Below are 22,240 nucleotides of genomic sequence, written 5' to 3'. Positions count from 1 at the left end.
TGATCATGACACACAGGCCATTGTCTGGTAGATCGTAAACTGTGGGAATTGTTCAATTACAGCAGTATGTAAAATGGATAAACCTTTAGATTTTATTAAAGCGGGCCCTTCGTTGGAAGCTTGTCAAGAACGTGCACCCTTGATATTATTTGTCTTATTCACCATGCTCACTCTATCTCTCATCACCCAGCTCATCACCGATAGGGCACGAGGACAACTTCAAATATGTATATATATTTTTCCGGTTCATACCATGAAGTAGGATGTATTAGACATTATTATATGGGCCATTCTTCGCTAAGTGTATATTCTTGGCCTTACAAATTATTGCAAGAAAAAGTGTCTCAGAAATGGATAATCTTTCATAAAGTGGGAAAATCACGATGAATGTTGACTTCATTTGATACGGTTGACTTCATTTGATACGGGTGCAATCTTTATGGGGTGTTTCTTCATTTAAAACAATTGTAAATGTTTAGCGCTGCAGTAATAAATTGGGGGAAAAAAAAGGTTGACAAATGATTTCGCAGCACAAGGGAGAAGAATACAGCTGCTTATTTTTGTTCATATTAATTTCGTTGTTAACGCGTGGACCTGATATTGAATGAAATTCAAATAAAGAATATCATAAAACTAAAACAAATGAGTATGTACAAAATGTTACCTGACGGAGATGACACTTTGTAATCTATTATAGCATGAACAAATCTAAGGTTAGACATTTAATGCAACTGAACAAAAAATAAATAGCAGTGGTCAAAGGACTTCCAATATGACTAACACCACGCATTTTTAATATCACTTTATTGTTATTTTGAAATAAAGAAAATATTCCGTCAACGTCATCTCTCTCACTTTTCGTGACGGAAATAATGTGACGGAGATGACAGGTCCAACAATTAATGACCTCATATCATCTTCCAAAAATCCATTCACCTGCGTTAAGAAACGTGTGTGCTGGTAGAGGGTATTGATCTTCCCTCCTGCATATGCCGCCAAAATTACAAATTAATTGATTTAGTATGTAATTTTGAGCGTTCTGAGATGACGCTGAATAAAGGTACGACCTTGCTTTTGTCACAAATTAAAAAAAATGTAAACTTTCTTCATTAAAATAGGGGGAAAACCATGCAGGGAAATTCTTCACCTTCAATATGTAACTGTCAAATAGCACTTAAATCGATACCTATAGGTACCCGACAGTTATCGTTAATGGCACCCTAATGTTCGTGACGGAGATGACGCAAAATTGCGGGACACACGATTTCGAATTATCAATTTCATTTTTTCTTATATCGTTCGATATTGGTATATTATGTTACGATAATGATATAATAGTACGCTCTGAAATGAATTAAAAAAGCAATAATAAAAACGTTTCAACATGCTTCCATCTTGAAATGTGACAGGAAATTTTATTTGTAGTATCACTGGGACATGGGGTTTTCAGTGATATGGATACGGGAAAAGCACAATAATAGGTGAGGATAAACAATTCATCCCCCTTTTTGTACGTTATCCAATTTCATGAATGTAAGTCATCGTAAACAGAACAGAAAGTAATGAAATGACCTTTTATGTATGTACATATTACCTTTAAACTAGAGGGACACAGATATACACCTAGCGAAGAACAATGAAGAATGCCCCATATATATCAATAGGGTACATGCAGTAAAAAGTAGTAAACTTAATAATCATACTGGTCTAAAGAAGTAAGATATCTATAATCTTTCCGGCTATGATTCCCTTCAATTATATTTCAAAGTTCATTTCATTTTTCGACAAAACATACATTTCACTTCCTTTGATAACGGAGGATAAGGTAAACAGAAAATTGTAGAATAAAAAGACTGTACAATAACATAGAGGAACCCATTGGTAATTATACAATGTGATGAAAACTGAATTGATCGCAAAGTGCGAAAAATGGATGGACCCACTAAAAGCACGCTATGAATAAGCTTGATGGGTTCTCAGGACGCTCGTGTGTGCCGACATAATCGTAACCATATATAAGTATCAATACATACCAGTTTGATGAATAGCTAGACCAAGAACGCACAGAGAGACGATGATGAGTTTGAAGTTCCTCATCTTCGCCAGACTGTGGATACAGAAGACGCTTCAGATCTGTAAAAGTTGGCGGATAGAAGATGCAAGCCAAAGAACATGAAGAAAACGACTTCTCCTTCAGGTCCCTCTCTTCGAAGGGAACGGAGTCTGCATCTGATTTGCGCTCATGAAAGTGATCGTCTACATCTTCAGGCGAACGCATGCAGCACGTGCAAAATCGCTATACCTGTTCATATGCTGTTGGTGCGTGCGGCCAAACGGTATACATGAAGTATCTAGAGGTGTTGCGGAGCCGGGGTTCTCTCTCCCTCTCTCTCTCTCTCTCTCTCTCTCTCTCTCTCTCTCTCTCTCTCTCTTTAGCCCACCTTCACTTTTACCGCAGTTTAAAAACACAAAAAACTGAATTTCTGTCCATCAAAGTGTGTGTGTGTGGGGGGGGGGGGTAGTGATGGAAGGGGGCATTAACTCAAAGTATTAACCCATAGACATCCCCACGACCCCGCGGGCACACCCCCTCCCCCCCCCCCCGCGCGCACCACACACACACACACACACACACACACACACACACACGCACAAGCCAGAAATATACTATATCAAATCGATGCAAATATTTTTTTCCCTCCCACGCAATCTTGTCTGGTTTCATCAGCGACTCAATCCAACGTATGTTATCTCATATTTTGAGAAGACAATGAGTAAAAAAGTGTAAATCCTAGTCATATGATTGATATACTAACTCCATACGTTTTTCATTGATTCCGTAATTTGAATAACGTCGAAGATTACAATCAATACATTGATATTTTCCTCCGAAGTAGTTACATTTCAAATGGTTTATTTACACAAAGTTTGGAAACATATACTCAAGTCATTTCACGAGCAATCAAAGTTGTTGATGACGTTCGATCATCAAATGCCAAATATGGAAGTTGGCAACCTCACATTGAATTCAAAGAGGACGTTTTAAGAGAAAGGAAAACACAATAAGGAACACATAAAAAACGCGCGGCCAACAGTTGTAATTCACGTTTGATCGGATTTCTCTGTAAGTGACGTACTCATGTCAAGGTTCAATTTCAGAACCAAGTTCAGTTTTAGCCAGAGGAAACCTATGAGTGTGTTGAATAGATTACTCTCGAGTCCAAGCTTGACGTTGACTACATTGTCATTGTTAGTAAAATTGCGCAATCGACCTCATAAACCGTGTAATGATGTTGCGATCCACGAAGAAGAATAGACTGATAGAGTGTCGAACAGAAAGTGAAAGCAATTTCCACAAAAAAGGAAGTTTACATGTTTTGCAAACAGACTCAGAGCTTAGCATGGTTTGTTAGGAAGGTGCACTTACTATCAGTTATAGGAGCAAGTTGAACTGTCGAAGAGTGGAGAATATCTTTTACTTTCTTAATCGTTTCTTTTCTTTTGTCAAAGCATAAATATTTTCCAAGTGCCTCCAGACATATGGCAGAGTTCTTTTTTAAAACTTGTGTGATTACAGAGACTACATTTCCAGATAAAGAAATAATACAATCTCGATCTCTTATTTCATTTAAGCATAAACTTAAACTATTGTGAAAATCGGTTTTGAAGGGACTGAAATATCCAAAAACAAAGATATCAAAAAGAAAAGAAAAGATGAGACCCACCTTTTTATTAGGACCATATTTTGTTTTTGGGTATCTCAGTCCCTTCAAAACCGATTTTCACAAAAAAAAAAACAACTTTTCCTTCCTCTTAGAATTGCATACGCTCTGTAATACTTCATGTAAAATGGTTTCTAATCATCTGGTGAAAAGTCGAATCCTGAATCACCATCTCAAACAAAACGATACCATATCCCTTTAAAATGCCCTCGCAAATAACCCGATGTTTATACGATCAAAGCCGAATTTCAACATTTTCTTTATCATGTGTCCATCTTTGCTCAATTTCGGGACAGTGTGATGCCTGCATTATAGCCATTCCATGCAAAATAGAAGTGGTGTAAGTGAACTGCGGGAATAAGAACTTACATGAGTCAAATACGATTGTATCTCTGCCAAAAAAGAAAAAAAAAAAAGGAAAGTAAGCCAGGGAGGTCATGGAGGTGGAAAGTTCCACCCACCTCCATAAAAACACTTCCTTGGGAATTCCCAAACGGATTGCGACAGTGGGATGATAACGGGAAATTCCAAATACCGATCAAGACAAACTAAGCTATAGGGCTTCGACATATAAATTGTAAGAATAAAATAGGGTAGCTGCTCAATGAACAAAATGGAGTAACTGATCAAAGTTAAAAACAAAACAAAATTGGTTGTCATAACAAAAGACACGTTTGCTCCGCCCACAGTGGCACATGACAGAAGGTGATGGCGGAGCTAGTAGGGTCAAGGAGGTACTATAGGCGTACCTCCTTGGTAGGGTTAAACAGACAGCGAGGGGTGCGCATCATATCGTTTTCAGTAATCTGAACTCCGTGTCTGAACGGTTACAGCTCGTTATTCCGAAGGCTCTTTATTCCTAAGATTGGTTATTCCGAAGGTTCATTGTTCCGAACTTCATTTTCGGATTAACCAATCTTTGGAATAACGAACCTTCGGAATAACGCCACAAATTTTCGGATTAACGAACCTGTATAGCGGGTATAGGGAATTGGCGTGTTTCGGATTAACGACCCTTCGGAATAATGAACCTTCGGAATAACGAACAGCACCCGTCTGAACTGCGTTGACTTTGACACCAATTCGAGGTCAATAGGTCGAAGATCAAAGATTGCGAAATCGAGTGCGCCAAGATCTGTCGATCGCAAGTACATTGTAGATGCGAAAAGAAACCATTTCTACTAATACTAATTACTAATTACTATATTCTATGAGAAATTCAAAGTTTACTTGATGAAGATTGGGTTTGTAATGGCTGAGATATCCAAAAACAAAGATATCAAAAAGAAAAGAAAAGATGAGACCCACCTTTTATTAGGACCATAGTTTGTTTTGGGTATCTCAGCCCCTTCAAAACTGATTTTCACAAAAAATTGGTATTGCTTACAGACAGGAGAGAGAGAGGGATCTAGAGAGGGTATATAGCTGGTGATCGTAGACCGCATGTGTACAATGCATCTATAGGACAGGTGTATTGAGCAAGTATACTGTGATACGGTGTATTCACACAGAAAAGATCCTTTAATAACACTCGCAGCGGGACTGGCTGAGGAGCATTTCTGAAAGCAAAAACGGCTGAAAAGAGAACACAAAGCAACGATCACCGCACCCTTCCATCACGCATCGTTGAACGCACCGAGCCCGAAAAAGCGGCATTTCACGTGATCCCGGAAAGTCGAGTTTCCCTGACTAATTAGTCACTAATGTGTTCTACCAGTATTGATGCATTCACTCAACCCTCATGTATATGAAGGTGAACTTGTCCTTTAATGCGAGGAAAGCCATTTTCCTCCATGGAGATGACGGTTGACATTGGCCAAATCATAAGTTACCTCGTTGAAATATTTTTATTTTGTTTGATATTCGATAGCGCTAACTTGTGAAGCGATCGATCACATCGACTGCACAAAATATCTAATGATACAATCCTACGCGAATTACGTGCACCATACACAGAGAACGGTAGTCTGGCTTCCAGAACCTCTGCTCGTGTTACTTTACTGTACATGATATTGACGCCCTCAACGTCGAAAACTGGAGTAGGTTTAGATTGAGTTGTCGCCGCGGAGTCCAGTTTGCAAAGGGTCTGGAAATCAGACTAAGAGAACGGTGTACTTCCCCACGAACAAGCACCTCACAGTAAATCTGACAAAAACCATGCTACAAAGATCAGTATCCCTTATGCTGCTTATGTTGTGGATGTCGACAAACTACGTGTGAGAAGGAGCAGAATAACATCGTTTTCGTTGTTGCTGCCTGCTGTTTTTCGAAGAGCTGATAATGTATTGTTTTGCCCTGGCTGTGTTCTGTGTCGGAATTGTTCTCATTGTTCCTGGTAAGTCAACTCTCTCTGTGCCATGTTTGCATATCCTTTGTATCCCTTTATACGATTTCTAGTTGGTTATTTGTGTATGTGTGTGTGTGTGTGTGTGTGTGTAAATGGGTGGGATCTTATACAATGCACGTAGATTTATAACATTACATTCGATACATAAGTATTTTTACGGGCTTATTAGGGCGCATGTCACGAGTTCGACACCCACGAACCAAACAGCCCACGAGTCATATAGCCCACGAGTAATGCAGCCCATGAGTTATACAGTCCATGAGTTATACAGCCCTTGATTTCGACACAAAGTAAACAAGGGGCTCGAGATCGACACGTTAAGCCCCGTGTTGCTATAATGTCGAACTCGTGGGCTGATTTTACCTAGTGTAGAACTCATGGCCTGTATGACTTTTGGGCTGTATGATTCATGGACTTCTTTTTTTTTTTCAATGTTGAAATCGTGGGTGTCGGTCTTGTGTGATGACTCCGGTTATTACACATCTATATACGATGGCCTATGTAACCAAGATCTCTATTTCTTTTCGTTCTCTTTGTTTTGTTCTTTTGCGGATTCGCTGTCGCAATGACTGAACGTAATCAGTAGTAATCTGTCTTACAAGTCTTTGATAGGTCTACATATCGAGTTGTTTAAGTGTACAAAGCCAACTGAAACGTTGAACTACTTTGTCTATTAAATGTGGGCCTGTATCACGGAGACAGACGCTCTTAGCAGATCACAATATTGAGGAAAATTTCAATAAAAAAGTAAGAACAGATATTCAGGGGCAATGTGAATGGATAGTGATACCTGCCACCTCTTGATCCGCGTGTGTGTTGTCACTATGTACTGTATTCATGGAGGTGGACCGAAGGGGGTGGGGGGGGGGGGGGGGATATCCCCTCCCACACGAAGGAGCTTTTGCGTTTTTAGAATTCAGCCATGTGTGCAATAAGTGAAAACTTTTCAAACAATAATTACAAAACTAACGTTAATATTCACGGAAAATGTGAATGGCTATTAGTGGTATATGTCACCTCTAATTCTGTCATGTAGGCACGTCATACAACAAATTATCACTCAGATATTGATGAACAGTGTCCATACCATAACATTCTTAACTTATTCGAAGTTTTTTATATTTTCTTGTATTTAAAGATAAGTACTGTTCATGATGTGCTTCATATCATTAGCATCATATACAGTATATCAATTTAGATTAATTTTGAATATAGATGTTAAATGTATTTTTTTCCAAGTGATCTATGTTTTACAAGCTTTGCCTCTAAGTAGATTACACTTTTTATTTATTCATAGTTTATCTATTTATTTTCATTTATTTTTAGTTTCTATCGAAAAGTGTGCATTGTTTTCCCGATTTATAATCATCCGTATAATGTTATGTATTTTGCACTATATTTCACGATTTATATATGCATAATATATATGCATAATATATATATATATATATATATATATATATATATATACAAATGCATACTTGTATCACTACTATCCCTTTAGAATGGTAAAAAATGAATTGAATTGAATTGAAAAAAAAATGAATTGAAGTATATTATATTTATAACCTGCTTAGGGAAACTTGTGTATAACCGTTTTAGGATAACACACAAAATGTCAACATCGATATCAAAGATATCAAATTTTAGGTTGAGCAAATAAAAAACGTTCTCATTACTATCAGCTGATCACTATATTTAGCATTTTTTATGCCGCCGTCGCGAAGTGTCGCCGCAGGCATTATGTTTTCGGGTCCTCCATCCGTCCTTCCGCTTCCGCCCGTAATCGATTTTGTGAACAGCGTAACTAAGAACCGTTGGAGGTGTCCAAATGAAACTTGAAATTGACATACTATGTAATGAAGCTGTATAACATAATGAACTTTTAGGTGCTCATGCTCAAGGTCGAAGATCAAGGTCAAATTCTTAAAATTTCACCCCCACCCCCATATCTCCGCAATGCTTGAAGACAGTAATAATTGTATACAATGTACATTTATTACCATGTAGATGTTCACCAGGGATAGGTTGGGGCCATATACCGTCAAAGTTATTTGTTAAAAGGTCAAGTGAAAATAATAAAATTCGACTTTTTCTCCTCTATATCTCAGAAATGGCCCAAGTTATCTTGATGAAGCTTGATATACATGCATGCATTGCCTAACAATGATTTTCTTGAGAAGTTTAGGATCATGAGTCAAATGTCCAGGGTCAAAAGGCAGGTGAAAATGCTAAATTTCTGTTTGTTAATGCTGAAATTACACTTTTTCTCTATACCTGGCAACCTGGAAAATTACTCAACAGTACATGAAAATACCATACCTAAGTCTACATATGCATTACTGAACAATGATTCTACAAGGAATCATTTGGGCTATGGGGTTGAAGATTAAATGATGATGCTGAAATTTCACAATTTGTCCCATATTTTGAAAATAGCTCAATGTATTGTCGTGAAAATTAGATATCATCATGCCAGTAAGTGATTATTTAAACAAAGATGTGGTCCACGGAGTCAAAGGGCAAGGGTAAAAGGTCTTTTAAAAATTTAGCCGTCCAAACGAAATCTGATTCAACCAATGTATGAACACTCAAACATTTGGGATCGTGTCACAAACTTTCAAATATTGACATCACAATTTTTTACCAATCGTGTGTAACTGTTATCTCACACTGTCAAGATTTATTTTTATTGCTATTATTGTTATTATTATTATAAATATCATTATTATCATTATCATTATCATTATTATTGTTATTACTATGATTATTATCATTATTATCATTATTATTATTGTTATTACTATGATGATGATTATTATTATTATTATTAGTATTATCATAACAATCATCATGGTTATCATTATTATTGCTAATATTATCATCATTAGTTATTCGGCATTTTCAAGACAATGCAAGTGATAACAGATTAACAAACAAAACAAGGGTACAAGATTGAACTTGCCGCGGGTTGGAAAAAAAAAGCAATCAAAATCACAATGGCCCTCGGGCCTCTCCAACCGACTTCAGAAAGCACATCAGGGAATATATAATACACACACACACAAAAAAAAACACACCAAAAAACACCTTAGTACAAAATTCTAAAATTTCAAATCAAACACCAGATGAATTATTGGACATACGAACTAAGAATGACACTATGGCGAATTGTGCTCGTCCGCCATCTCGTACTATTCCCTAACAAGTCTAAAAAACATCTCCTACAGGCCTGGCTATCGGGAGAAATGCGATGTGGCGGAGGCATTCCAGTCGCCATAGCCTGATAGTGACTTCTCTAGTTCCCGTTTGTGATCATTTTGTGACTTTAAAGGGATCGTATAGTTTTGGTTGAGACCTAATTTCAGGTTTCTAACATTTTTTGGTGAGATAATGAGAAACCTCTTATGAAATATGAAAGAGCATGTAATTCTATGAGGAATTGAATGTTTATTTGATGAAAATTGGTTTTGAAATGGCCGAGATATCCAAAAAGAGCGATTCTAATAAAGTGTGGGACCCACACTTTATTACGATCGCTTTGTTTTACTTTATTTTGGATATTTCAGTTATTCCAAACCCATTTTCATCAAATAAACTTTGAATTTCCCTTAAAATGGTATGCTTTGTACTATATCATAAGTGTTTTCTTGGTATCTCGCAAAAAGTTAAAAGCCCAATTCTCATCTCCACCAATACTGTACTATCCCTTTAAAAGGCCATTTACGCGGTAACGGGTCACTCAGAAACACACACTCTGTCTGTTTCGCACTTGCGCGAGTTCAGATGGATTCACATGGTGGAAGAGATCTATGTCCAACAGTGTATATGGTGTATCAAACAATGTTTTTAGTTCCTTTTCTTCGGACGTCGCCATTGAAATTATATAGCACTCCTTCTCTTCCCTCTTCCTTCCCTTTCCTTTTCTCCCTTTATCAATTTCACAAGCTATCAACACTAGCTTTGATTTCAAAGGTGATGCCAAGACATGTTCTTATGCTGATGTTTTGATATTCACAAGTCATATTATGACGTCTTAAGACTTACAAACAAAAATAATCCTCCTTCAATTTTTGTTTCTTTTTTGCTTAGAGTTCATATTCTCACGTGAGTTGAGTTCGCGCTACAAAGACTTTCTTTGTTTCAGCACATGCACAGCTTCATGCACATGAGGGCTTGTAGGAAATGTCTTCACAAATGTTGATGTATCAAACAAACTCTACATGACCTGAATGATTTGTTTCTCCCCGTTCAGGTGATGCCTGCAATCATGGACAGAAAGGCAAGTTGTTGCTCTGATATTCAAATGTTCTATACTCTTTTCCCCTCCCGATAAGTATGTGAAAAGAAAAATTCGAGAAAATTGATACAGATTAACAGGCAACCCTGAAATCCATAAAAGATTTATACTTGTAGTCTGTAATCATCAGACATAAAAGGCAAGAATCTAAAGGTGCACGCCTAAATGCTCGGTATGTGCGAGAAGAATACAGATTCACCTCTCAAAATGGCTAACCCAAAAACGAATTATTGCTGTGAAATATAGATATGATTAGTTAGCTCTGGAACCCATCCGGTTAAAATCAAGGATAGATAAAGTGATTAAAATTCAAACTTTAATGCCTCTTCACTCGTTGTCACGATATGATATACAATATCATAGACATATTTTCCTGTCCTACATGTCTGTCATGTAATGTCCGCATTGTTTTGAATTACTTTGAAATTAATTTTAACAATTAAGAAAGTCCATTTGTTCGCATTCATTACTTGAGAGGTACATAAAATACAAGCACAGCTTTTTTACATTGTCTTCAATGCTTCAAAACTTTTAGAGGTACTCTACGTATACAGGCGAGGCGTCTTTACTGTAACCGCCTGATAATGTAGCAAATAACAAGTGAATCAGAATTATAAAGTTCTATAAGCAAAGGATCATATTTTAAGCAATTAAGGACAAAAATAATTCATGCCTTTTAAACGGTGAAAATTTTATAAATCTAATTACGTAATGACGCAAAAACAACAACTATAAAGTATTGTTTTTATAAGTTTGAATAGGCATACATAACAAGTTGGCTATTTGTCTAATTGTTGTCAATTATCATGTACGCATATCTCTTTATATTCATAGATTTACGTTATGCATATGATATATAAATATTTTTAAAAAATATATATAGACAGAAATCCACCGACATTCTCGCCGCCCTGTCCCAGAAATCTGGGGACTAGGTATGCATCGTCTGCTCCACTGGTCGTAAGATGGACGGATCCTAGGGCTGAGGACGACAGGGGGACACCTACTGTGAGGCAAGTATAATGATATGTTTACAGTTCGTTATTCCGAAGGTTCATTGTTTCAAAGATTTGTTAATCCAAAAAGAAAGAAAGAAGAAAGAAAGAAAGGTTCTTAGTTCCGAACGTTAGCTAGGTCACACCTTTCTTTTCTTTTCTTTTTTTTCAGTAATTTTCGGATTAACGAACATCATTTCATTTTCTGACAATCCAACCTTCGGAATAACCGGTTATATATAATATAATTTATAAATAATATATAAATATATAATATATTTATACATATAGAAGTAATGAAACAATTCACGCGGTTGACTGCAGGTTCATCCGTAATCATTGCAACTCTGAGTTTCATGCAACCTCCATGAGGTGATCCCAGAAATAATCTGAGTTGTAATAAATACGGATGAACCTGCAGTCAACCGCGTGAACTTGTTTCAATGCTTCTGTCTATTAACACTCTTCCTTTGAGGACATCGAACACTCTCCATAGTAGGATAGATTCACCAAGTATTTTATATAATATATATATATATATATATGTATATATATATATATATATATATATATATATATATATAATGTCACATTAGAGGAATGCCTTAAATGCCAATTGAATTGATTTTAATTCAAAATCCCCAATTGGCATTTAATGCATTCCTCTATTGTGACATTATTATTCATCCTTAATTCTTAGTACTTCTAATACGCGGAGCAATTACATCTTATATCATATAATATGTAATATATATATATATATATATATATATATATATATATACATTTTATATATACACATATATATATATATATATATATATATATAGCACATTAAATCCCTCACGAAGGGGGAGGCCCCCGAAAATTCGGATTTTGAATGAAAATCAAGGCAAATGGCATTTAATGTATTCCTCTATTGTGACATTATCATTGCGATATATATATAAAAGATGACGAAGTAGGGTGGTAATGCATTTCAGTCCAACAGTGCTATTCATTCAGATCAAATTTTCGACGAATACATTCGTCTTCCTCGGGGTCGACAATGACAATTACCACCCTACTTCGTCATCTTTTCTGTTCTGGTACCAACACGCGGACTATACTGTACATAGAAACATAGACCCTACATATTTATACATATTCTATTCAATTCAAATTTGCCCTAGTGGAACAACACTCGTGGAAAGTAAGTGGTTTCAATTCTTTCTTTCTTTTTTCAGACGAATATCTGGAAAAGCTTCTGGATCGTCGTTTCAAGTCGGTTACCACGTGATCACCTACCAGGCTTCGGACACAGCGGGAAAGACTGCAGATTGTCGGGTCACATTCCGTGTTGCACGTAAGACTATGGGCGCGTTCGAGCGCTCTCCTAAAGTGAACTGTACCGTACCGTACCGCGCTGGAGGAGCGTTCGAACCAACTGGTTCGAACGCTCCTAAAGTGTACCGTACCGTACTGTACCGAGCCAAAAGTGGATCACTTCCCGATGTGCTCCAAAAGCGTACCAAAGCGTACCAAAAGTTCGTTGTAAAGCATGCGCGTATCATGTGCATACGTCACAATGCAAAAACATCATTCTCTTTGTTCGGGGCAGCTGTAAGTAGGTCAAGCGCAAGGTGAATGACCTTCTCGCTACAAACAAGCGTGACCTTTTCTAAAAATAACTCGAGAGGTACGCTTTCTCCACAGAGCTTTCGAACGCTCCCAAACTGGCACAGTACGGTACGGTACGCTTTAGTTCAGTTCGCTTTGGTTCGCTTTAGAGCGCTTGAACGCACCCAATAATGAAATGCCACATAAGATTCATCGTTTTTCTCGTATTTCAGATATATATAGTACAATATAACCGCGAATACTTGCTGGAGCCAGGACTATGTCTACACTTCATTTCATTGACACTTCTGCGCAATAAATCCCTTTCGGTGCCAGTGAGTCAAAATAAAACGTGCACAAATTTCACAGATAAATCTATGGGACAGGTAATTAAAGTGGTACACAGAGGATTGAATAGCAAATGACGGTCACAACATTATTTAGTCCCCTCTTCCTTGCACCATTCTGAACTTTTATACACTCCAATTAACGCATATCTAGCTTTCGTGAAAGTCTTTAATGAAACAAGGTGTGTGCTAATGATACATTTTGCATGCATGTAAAATTATGTAGTGCATTTGACTATCATTGTGTCTGTAATGAATCTTTGCTACAAAGATACAAAGATTATCATGACACGCATGCCCTCTATCCCATGCACACCCAATCTGTGAAGTAAATCAATCCCTTTCGGTGCCAATAAGTCAAAATAAAACGTGCACAAATTTCACACATAAACATGGACAGGTAATCAAAGTGGTACACAAAGGATTGAATAGCAATTGACGGTCACAACATTACTTGAACTGTTACACTCCAATTAATGCATTGTTATTATGTAGCTTTCATGAAAGTCTGTTTTGAAACAACGTTTGGGCTAATGATACATTTTGCATGAATAGGGTCCATGGATAGCGTATCAGGGCAATTACCCCCGAGGGCAGTTACCCCCCCCCCCCCCCCCCCCTGCTAAATACTGGTTAGTAATGAGGTTAGAGCAAAGATTAGGGTTAGAGTTAGGTTTAGGGTTCGGAGTTTGGGTTAACGTTATGATTAGGTTCAGGATTAGGATTAGGGTTAGGGTCAGGGGAAGGCTCCGCGGTAATTGCCCGGGGGTAATTGCCCTAGACCCGTTGACACAAATATAAAGATTATCATGAAGATATGACGAGTCACCAAACATAGTGCCCGGTGTCATTTCATCATCAAATTGAGATATAAGATGAAACATGTTTACGAAAAGAGGCACAGACGTTACAATGCGCCATGAAAACCTGAGTACTGTATAAAAACATGTTTCTTATTATATGCAGCGTATCAGCATTTATGCTTGGTTCGGAAGTACAATCTATATGCGTTTGTGTTTGTGTGTATGTATGTGTGTATGTTCGTTTGTGGGTGTATGTCAATAATCTCTATTCCTATGGAAATCAGTGGTGTGTATAATTATGGAGATATAATGATGGACGAAACAAAACAATTCCCAAGAAATGGCGAGACCTCTTATAACCGTTTATATGAGGAAAAAAGGTTACCAAATAGTGCATCTGATTCAGATTATGGTCGCCGAGAGCACTGGTTTTTACAAAAGATGAAATATTTATACTTGGAACCTACAGTTGCTTGAGCGATCTCTTGAGATATGATGAAAACGTTTTGTTTGACCAGATGACAATACTTCAATAAATAGATTCAAATCATTCAGGAAGAGATTACTAAGTACCTGAAGAATATCATGTTACTCCAATAGTTATTATTTTGATGCCTCCCACTCATAGTCTGGTCTCATTTTGTGTCAATTGTGAGCATTTGTGGGATATCTGTTCCTTTCGGTTTCTGTGCAAAGACAAATAACGTCATCGTGTTAATTATAACAGGCTTTGAAGTATCGTAATTCGTATCGTATAACACCATCGGTTTTCAAAGCCAGTTTTGATCAAAATAGAAATGTATGAGGCTATTGAATATAAACACACTTCCTTTGTTGTAAGAGCTGTGGTTATGTGTCATGGTCTTTTGCTTTGCCTTGTTTTGTTTTGCTTTGTTGTTTTTTCTCTTTTAAGGGGTAATTTCATCAACTCGAGATTAGACAAAAAAAAAAAAACAACAATGACATGTTACTGTACCTAGCTTTTTTTTTGTGCCATTATGCAATCTGGATCATTGCTCGATACATTCGCTCGACATTTAAAGTGCTGTATATTTTTTGACCCCCCCCCCCCAAAAAAAAGCACCATACACATGCATACACAAACGAAAGCAAAAAAAAAGGGGGGGGGGGGGGGCACACGTCACGTCCCGCTTGGAATAACGCGACAGACTGTTGATTAATCGGGGAAAATTCACACTCTACATAAAAGAAGATATATAGACATGTGAAATGGGCACATCCCACACATATATATTATTACTATCATTATTGTTATTATTATTATTATTATTATTATTACCATTATTATTATTATTATTATTATTATTATTATTATTATTACTATTATTATTATCATTATTATTATTACTATTATTATCATTAGTATATATTCGGCAATTCAACATATAATACAAGCGGACATAGAATACAACATTACATGATATAAAAATTGTAGTGATTCCAGGTGCATGCCGCTGGTTGCCAGGGGAGGAAAGGCAAACTTCATGCACCCAGTATCAGCTATATCAGAGTAAAACACTTACAAACATTTTCAAATAATACAGTTCATTATTGCACAAAAATGCACTGAATTCAAACACAAGTATAACTATAGACTATTACTAAATATGACCGATGCCCCACCCTGACCTGATGATGAGATCATGAGACTTTTTACTCTACTTTTGAAGAGGTCTAGATTTTGATTCAAATTTGACCAGATGACAATACTTCAATAAATAGATTCAAATCATTCAGGAAGAGATTACTAAGTACCTGAAGAATATCATGTTACTCCAATAGTTATTATTTTGATGCCTCCCACTCATAGTCTGGTCTCATTTTGTGTCAATTGTGAGCATTTGTGGGATATCTGTTCCTTTCGGTTTCTGTGCAAAGACAAATAACGTCATCGTGTTAATTATAACAGGCTTTGAAGTATCGTAATTCGTATCGTATAACACCATCGGTTTTCAAAGCCAGTTTTGATCAAAATAGAAATGTATGAGGCTATTGAATATAAACACACTTCCTTTGTTGTAAGAGCTGTGGTTATGTGTCATGGTCTTTTGCTTTGCCTTGTTTTGTTTTGCTTTGTTGTTTTTTCTCTTTTAAGGGGTAATTTCATCAACTCGAGATTAGACAAAAAAAAAACAACAATGACATGTTACTGTACCTAGCTTTTTTTTTGTGCCATTATGCAATCTGGATCATTGCTCGATACATTCGCTCGACATTTAAAGTGCTGTATATTTTTTGACCCCCCCCCCCAAAAAAAAGCACCATACACATGCATACACAAACGAAAGCAAAAAAAAGGGGGGGGGGGCACACGTCACGTCCCGCTTGGAATAACGCGACAGACTGTTGATTAATCGGGGAAAATTCACACTCTACATAAAAGAAGATATATAGACATGTGAAATGGGCACATCCCACACATATATATTATTACTATCATTATTGTTATTATTATTATTATTATTATTATTATTACCATTATTATTATTATTATTATTATTATTATTATTATTATTATTACTATTATTATTATCATTATTATTATTACTATTATTATCATTAGTATATATTCGGCAATTCAACATATAATACAAGCGGACATAGAATACAACATTACATGATATAAAAATTGTAGTGATTCCAGGTGCATGCCGCTGGTTGCCAGGGGAGGAAAGGCAAACTTCATGCACCCAGTATCAGCTATATCAGAGTAAAACACTTACAAACATTTTCAAATAATACAGTTCATTATTGCACAAAAATGCACTGAATTCAAACACAAGTATAACTATAGACTATTACTAAATATGACCGATGCCCCACCCTGACCTGATGATGAGATCATGAGACTTTTTACTCTACTTTTGAAGAGGTCTAGATTTTGATTCAAAACTCTTTTTCCAAATAGAACAAGCCATAACACGTTGTAAATGAAACGCGATGCCTGTTACCGGCGTTGCTGCAGAAAACTTCTCTAGTTATCGATTATTAATGCTCTTCAAACCTTATGTATTTTATTAGTGGACACAGAAATTAATTTGTATGCCTTTAACCTCTGTTCAACATTTTCGATTTTCAATGTGATAATCTAGTTCTCAAAGCTATATTCTCATAATAGTACGTGTTATCAGCATTTTTATTGTGATAGCGATGTTGTTTCTTTTCTATTTTTGTATTCTGCTATTCGTAATCAGCATGAAAGGCTACTATCATCGTTATTTCTTTTATTGGTTATCAATAGATAAGTGTATGCATGTACAATGTAACTTTCTTCAGTTGCAATGTGTCCACGGCTGTCCTCTCCCAACAATGGTGCTGTGTCCTGTACAAACGGGCGATATATCGGTTCGCGGTGTACCTACCAATGTTCCAGAGGCTACACTTTTTCCGGGGGATCGGTAAATCGGCAGTGCAAGAGACGATCTGGAAGAAGCGACGGGTATTGGGGCGGGACGTCACCATCTTGTGTCAGTACGTTCCCCTCCGCACCTCACTGAAGAGTTTTCCTCTTCTAACTGTGTATGACTTGAATAACTTGATTTAAATTAAGTGTGATTAAGTGTGATAATTTCCATTATCGATGAAAATTATGGTTGAAAAAGTTATTAATAGCAGTTGACGAGTCATAATAACCAGAAAGTAGCCGATATCAATAAAGTCAAGAAACATCATCAAGTATTATAGTGTCAATTTAGGTTCGAGTACAAAGGAAGAACTATATAAAATTTGTTGCTGTTGTTGCTGTTGTTGTTGTTGTTCTTCTTCTTCTTCTTCTTCTTCTTCTTCTTCTTCTTCTTCTTCTTCTTTTCCTTGTAAAGATGGTCTAGTTCTATTCTGGAATCAAGCTTTCCATTTGCTTTAAAGTTGTAAAATAGCATCGGTCCAAAACGGGTTGTGAGCAGAGTGTGCCATGAAATAGTTGATAGGTTGATCGCTTCTCAAAGAAACATTCCGCGTTTTCATTTCTTAGAATTCTTCTTTACTGTATTTGTACGGGCCAACGTCGGATGTATTCGATATTGGAACAATCAGAACTTCTATTCTAATCGAGAATTACATGTCTGGTGTCCTTTTGTTGACATGAATAATTGCGAAAAAGACGAGAAAAGGACAAAGATACACTGAGCGCAAGGAAACTCTTCCAATCAAGTCCTATCACGTTAATCTTGATTAATCTTTTCAATTTACAAAGTGAACATAAATCAGTATAGGAGAAAAACATTTCTGGTGGGCATATTCATGCTGATTATTTTCACTATGGGACGAAAGTGTGCGTATATGTTTGGTTTTTTTTTTGAAATTTCCCTCAATATAGGTGAATACCACACAAGTCTTTAACATTTGTTCAAATTCAGGAGGAGAATAGGAAAGAAATAAAAGCCTTGTAACAATGTTCCTGTCTGCTTATAATTCGCCATTTTTATATCAGTTGTATTTCATTAGATAGAACATCCGATTCGGTCATAATGTTTTTGTAGTCAGACAAGCCGAAGTTAGCAATTAAGGACAATTATTGAAAATACCCGTTTAATTAGTACATAAAGTGATATCATATCCTCAATGTCTGGTACCAACCCGAGGGTATACCATAATTATATTCGACTTCAATACTGACAATAATTTCATTACATGTCTCTGGCAATTATCATCTTGAAGTGCTCAAAAATATATTCTACTCCCATCTCATAGGGCTCCGGTGCAGCTCGCTGTCAGCACCGACCCACGGCTCCATGACTTGTACGGACGGGGCTTTCTTCGACAGCACGTGCACATTTTCCTGCAACGCTGGCTACACCTTACGAGCCGACAGCTCGGTTTCGACGTGCCTACACACGGGTTCGTGGTCAAACTCTGGTACCGCCGTCTCCTGCGAGGGTGAGTCTGGTCACGGGGACAGGTTAGATATCCAGGAGAAAAGGAGTCGTCAACTCAGTTAGGCTATAGCACTTTATTGTGAGAGTACAACTGTGGATTATTAAGACTCTTGACTTTAAAGGGATCATGTGGTTTTGGTTGAGACCTAATTTCATGTTTTGTTCATTTTTTTTTGTGTGTGTGAGATAATGAGAAACCTCTTATGAAATATGAAAGTACATGTAATTCCATGAGAAATTCAATGTTTATTTGATGAAAACTGGTTTTGAAATGGCTGAGTTATCCAAAACAGAGTGATTTTGATAAAGTGTGGGACGCACCTTTTATTATGATCTCTTTGTTTTACTTTGATTTTGGAATTTTCAGTCATTCCAAACCCGATTTTCATCAAATAAACTTTGAATTCCTCTTTAAAAATAATTATGGTATGCTCTGTACTAATTCATAAGTGTTTTCTTGGTATCTCGTACAAAGTCAAAAGCCCAATTCTCATATCCACCAATGCTGCACCATCCCTTTCAAATGGAAGTTCTGAGTTCGAGTCCTATACCAAGTTCTCACGTCTTTGTACTAGATATTTGTAATCAAGGTGTCCCTTTCGACCCATAGGCTAGGTGTAAAAATGGTACATGACAGTGCCGGAGGAACAATATTTGCAGGGCCAATTGGAAGAACAGTCTTTACACTAATACCAGGCTATTCTGGATGAATAAACACACCACATTAATCATAATAGGAATGATAATCACAATGATAATAATCTTAATGTCATTATGTCGTCATTACTATTGTTGCTAAGACGAGTTATTGCTGGAAAATACAAATTTAATGTGAATAGTTAGCTCTGTTAACCCATCTGATTAAAATCAAGGATAGATGAAAATAGAATGATTCAAATTGAAACTTTAATGTCTCTTTATTCGTTGTCGGATATACAATATCACAGACATTTTTTCCTGTCCTACATGTCTGTCATGTAATGTGCGCATTGTTTTGAATTACATTGAATTTAAATTGAACAATTAAGAAAGTCTATTTTTTTCGCATTCATTACTTGAGGTGTCCACAAAATACAAGCACAGCTTTTTCGTTGTGTCTTTAATGGTTCAAAACTTTAAGACGTACCTATACATATACAGGCGAGGCGTCTTTATTGTAACCGCTTGATAACGTAAAAATTAACAAGTGAATTAGAGTGGTAAAGTCCCTTTAGCAAAGGGTCAGATCGCAACCATCATCTTTTAAGCAATCAAGGACAAAAATAATTTATTCCTTGTAAACGGTGGAAACTTTATAATTCTAATCATACGTACTGACGCAAAAACAACAACTAAAGTAATGTTTTAGTAAGTTTGAATCGGCATACATAACAAGTTGGATATTTGTCTGATTACTATCAATTATTATGTATGAATATCTCTTTGTATTCATAGATTTACGTTATGCATATCTCATATTGATAATCTTTAAAAAAATGTACAGACGTAAATCCACCGACATTCTCAACGCCCTGTCCCAGAAATCTGGGAACAAGGTATGCATCGTCTGTTCCACTGGTCGTAAGATGGACGGACCCTACGGCTGAGGACAACACAGGGACACCTACTGTGAGGCAAGTATGATGACATAATCGTTATTCCGAAGGTTTGTTTCAAAGATTCGTTAATCCAAAAATGAAAAAAGCAAAGGTTCTTAATTCCGAACGTTAGCTAGGACACACCTTTCTCTTTTGCGCTGAAGGCCTTTTTGTGCTTGTCAGCTCATGAAACGTGGAAGTCCCCTCCCCCCGCAACTTTTGAGAAAGTGCCGATGTCTACATTTTGATATAAGTTCGGACGGATATATACCTACGGATATATATATATATATATATATATATATATATATATATATATATATGTATGTACAGTCATTTACCTTGGGCGCACGGAGACCTCTACCGACGGTTTCACGTCCTTCCGCTGGACGACGCACAGTGGGCCAGAGAGATACCAAAGTGCGCCAAAAGTCACTTTGGGCACCTGGGATTTTTTAATTTTTGACATGCGCCCTTGAGAGGCAATACTTTGAGGAATTTATCATTGAAATATTTAAATCAGGTATGTACATTAAAGGGGTATATTTCCTACCTGAAGTAGCAAAATACAATATTTTAAGAGTTTCAAAGCAAATTGTAACCTCTTTAATAAATAAGTAATGTCAACATGTAGTTTTTGAGATATCAACCTGTAATTTCTCCCACATATTTCTCAGAATTCATTTTACGTTATGAATGCCATAAAAATGCAAAGAAACTTAATGTTCATGAATATTTTACGCTAAATATCCTGGAAAAGAGGCTAATTATTTGTCTTTTTAATATACCCTAATGAAAAGTTTAGATTGCCACGGATTTCCAACTAAATTCTATTACCACCACATTTCTTGATGTCTCAGCTTTAAGCTGATACCAGATTTGGCTGCCACCTTTTGCCACTTTTTGTGTTAGAGCCGATTTTCCGCGACACATTACGTCTATTTTGGACCTTGCAGCCACTCAGGAATGCTGTTATATCATACGGGGCCGCATGAGGGCGGCATTTTTGTAAAATTTATTTTTTTTTTCTAGCACGTTAAAGGCACAGAAACATGAATTACACTGAAAAAGAGGCAAACAGATTGTATAGGGCTAGTCTGGCACCTAAAAGACCCCTCCTCAGACGATAAAAGAGTACATAATTGCACATAGCCGAGGCCATATAGCCTATTGTTCATAATTGTCATAGCCACTACTGTAAACATAGCTATTTCCACTGCGTTACATACTGTGTGGACACCTAAATACTTCGATCCTACTCTTGACATATGATAGAACGTTATACACCAAAACACAGAGATTTTATTATCATCGATTACTCGTTGGAAACAAAGTCTATTGCTTTCCGGCCGCTCAGCAAAGTGTATAGGATCGCAGTTTGTGAATCCGATTGCAGGTGATTGTCAGACATTGCTCGCGTGATCCTCATCGGACGATCTTGCCTCATCGGATCATGCCTGATATGTCTGACATTGACCTGATAGGCGACCAATACAAGTCGGATTCATCAGACTGTGATCCCATACACTTTATGGGTTGTCGGAAGCAAAAAAAAAAAAAAAAAAAAAAAAAAAAACAACCTTTGCTTCCGACGACTGATGAGAAAAAAAAAATCATTGTGGAACGTGGATGAATTAATAATTTCATATGATAGT

At 36.8% G+C, this 22,240-nt stretch overlaps 1 protein-coding gene across 1 annotated transcript; it reads left to right on the top strand.

Annotated features, from left to right (window-relative positions):
* The first annotated feature begins 12,594 nt into the window (after positions 1 to 12,594).
* On the top strand, positions 12,595 to 20,600 carry LOC139716388 (uncharacterized). Its single transcript, XM_071627938.1, has 4 exons — positions 12,595 to 12,709; positions 17,411 to 17,605; positions 18,824 to 19,009; positions 20,492 to 20,600. The coding sequence occupies exons 2-4, from the start codon at positions 17,499 to 17,501 to the stop codon at positions 20,592 to 20,594; spliced, it is 396 nt and encodes a 131-aa protein (XP_071484039.1). The 5' UTR covers positions 12,595 to 12,709; positions 17,411 to 17,498; the 3' UTR covers positions 20,595 to 20,600.
* The last annotated feature ends 1,640 nt before the right edge of the window (positions 20,601 to 22,240 follow it).

The sequence above is a fragment of the Diadema antillarum genome, unplaced genomic scaffold, assembly GCF_040938485.1.
Source record: "Diadema antillarum isolate AM-2024a unplaced genomic scaffold, OU_Dant_1.0 scf00000065, whole genome shotgun sequence".
NCBI lineage: Eukaryota > Metazoa > Echinodermata > Echinoidea > Diadematoida > Diadematidae > Diadema > Diadema antillarum.
The sequence above is the reverse complement of the archived record's forward strand: the minus strand, read 5'-3'. Positions and strand labels throughout refer to the sequence as shown.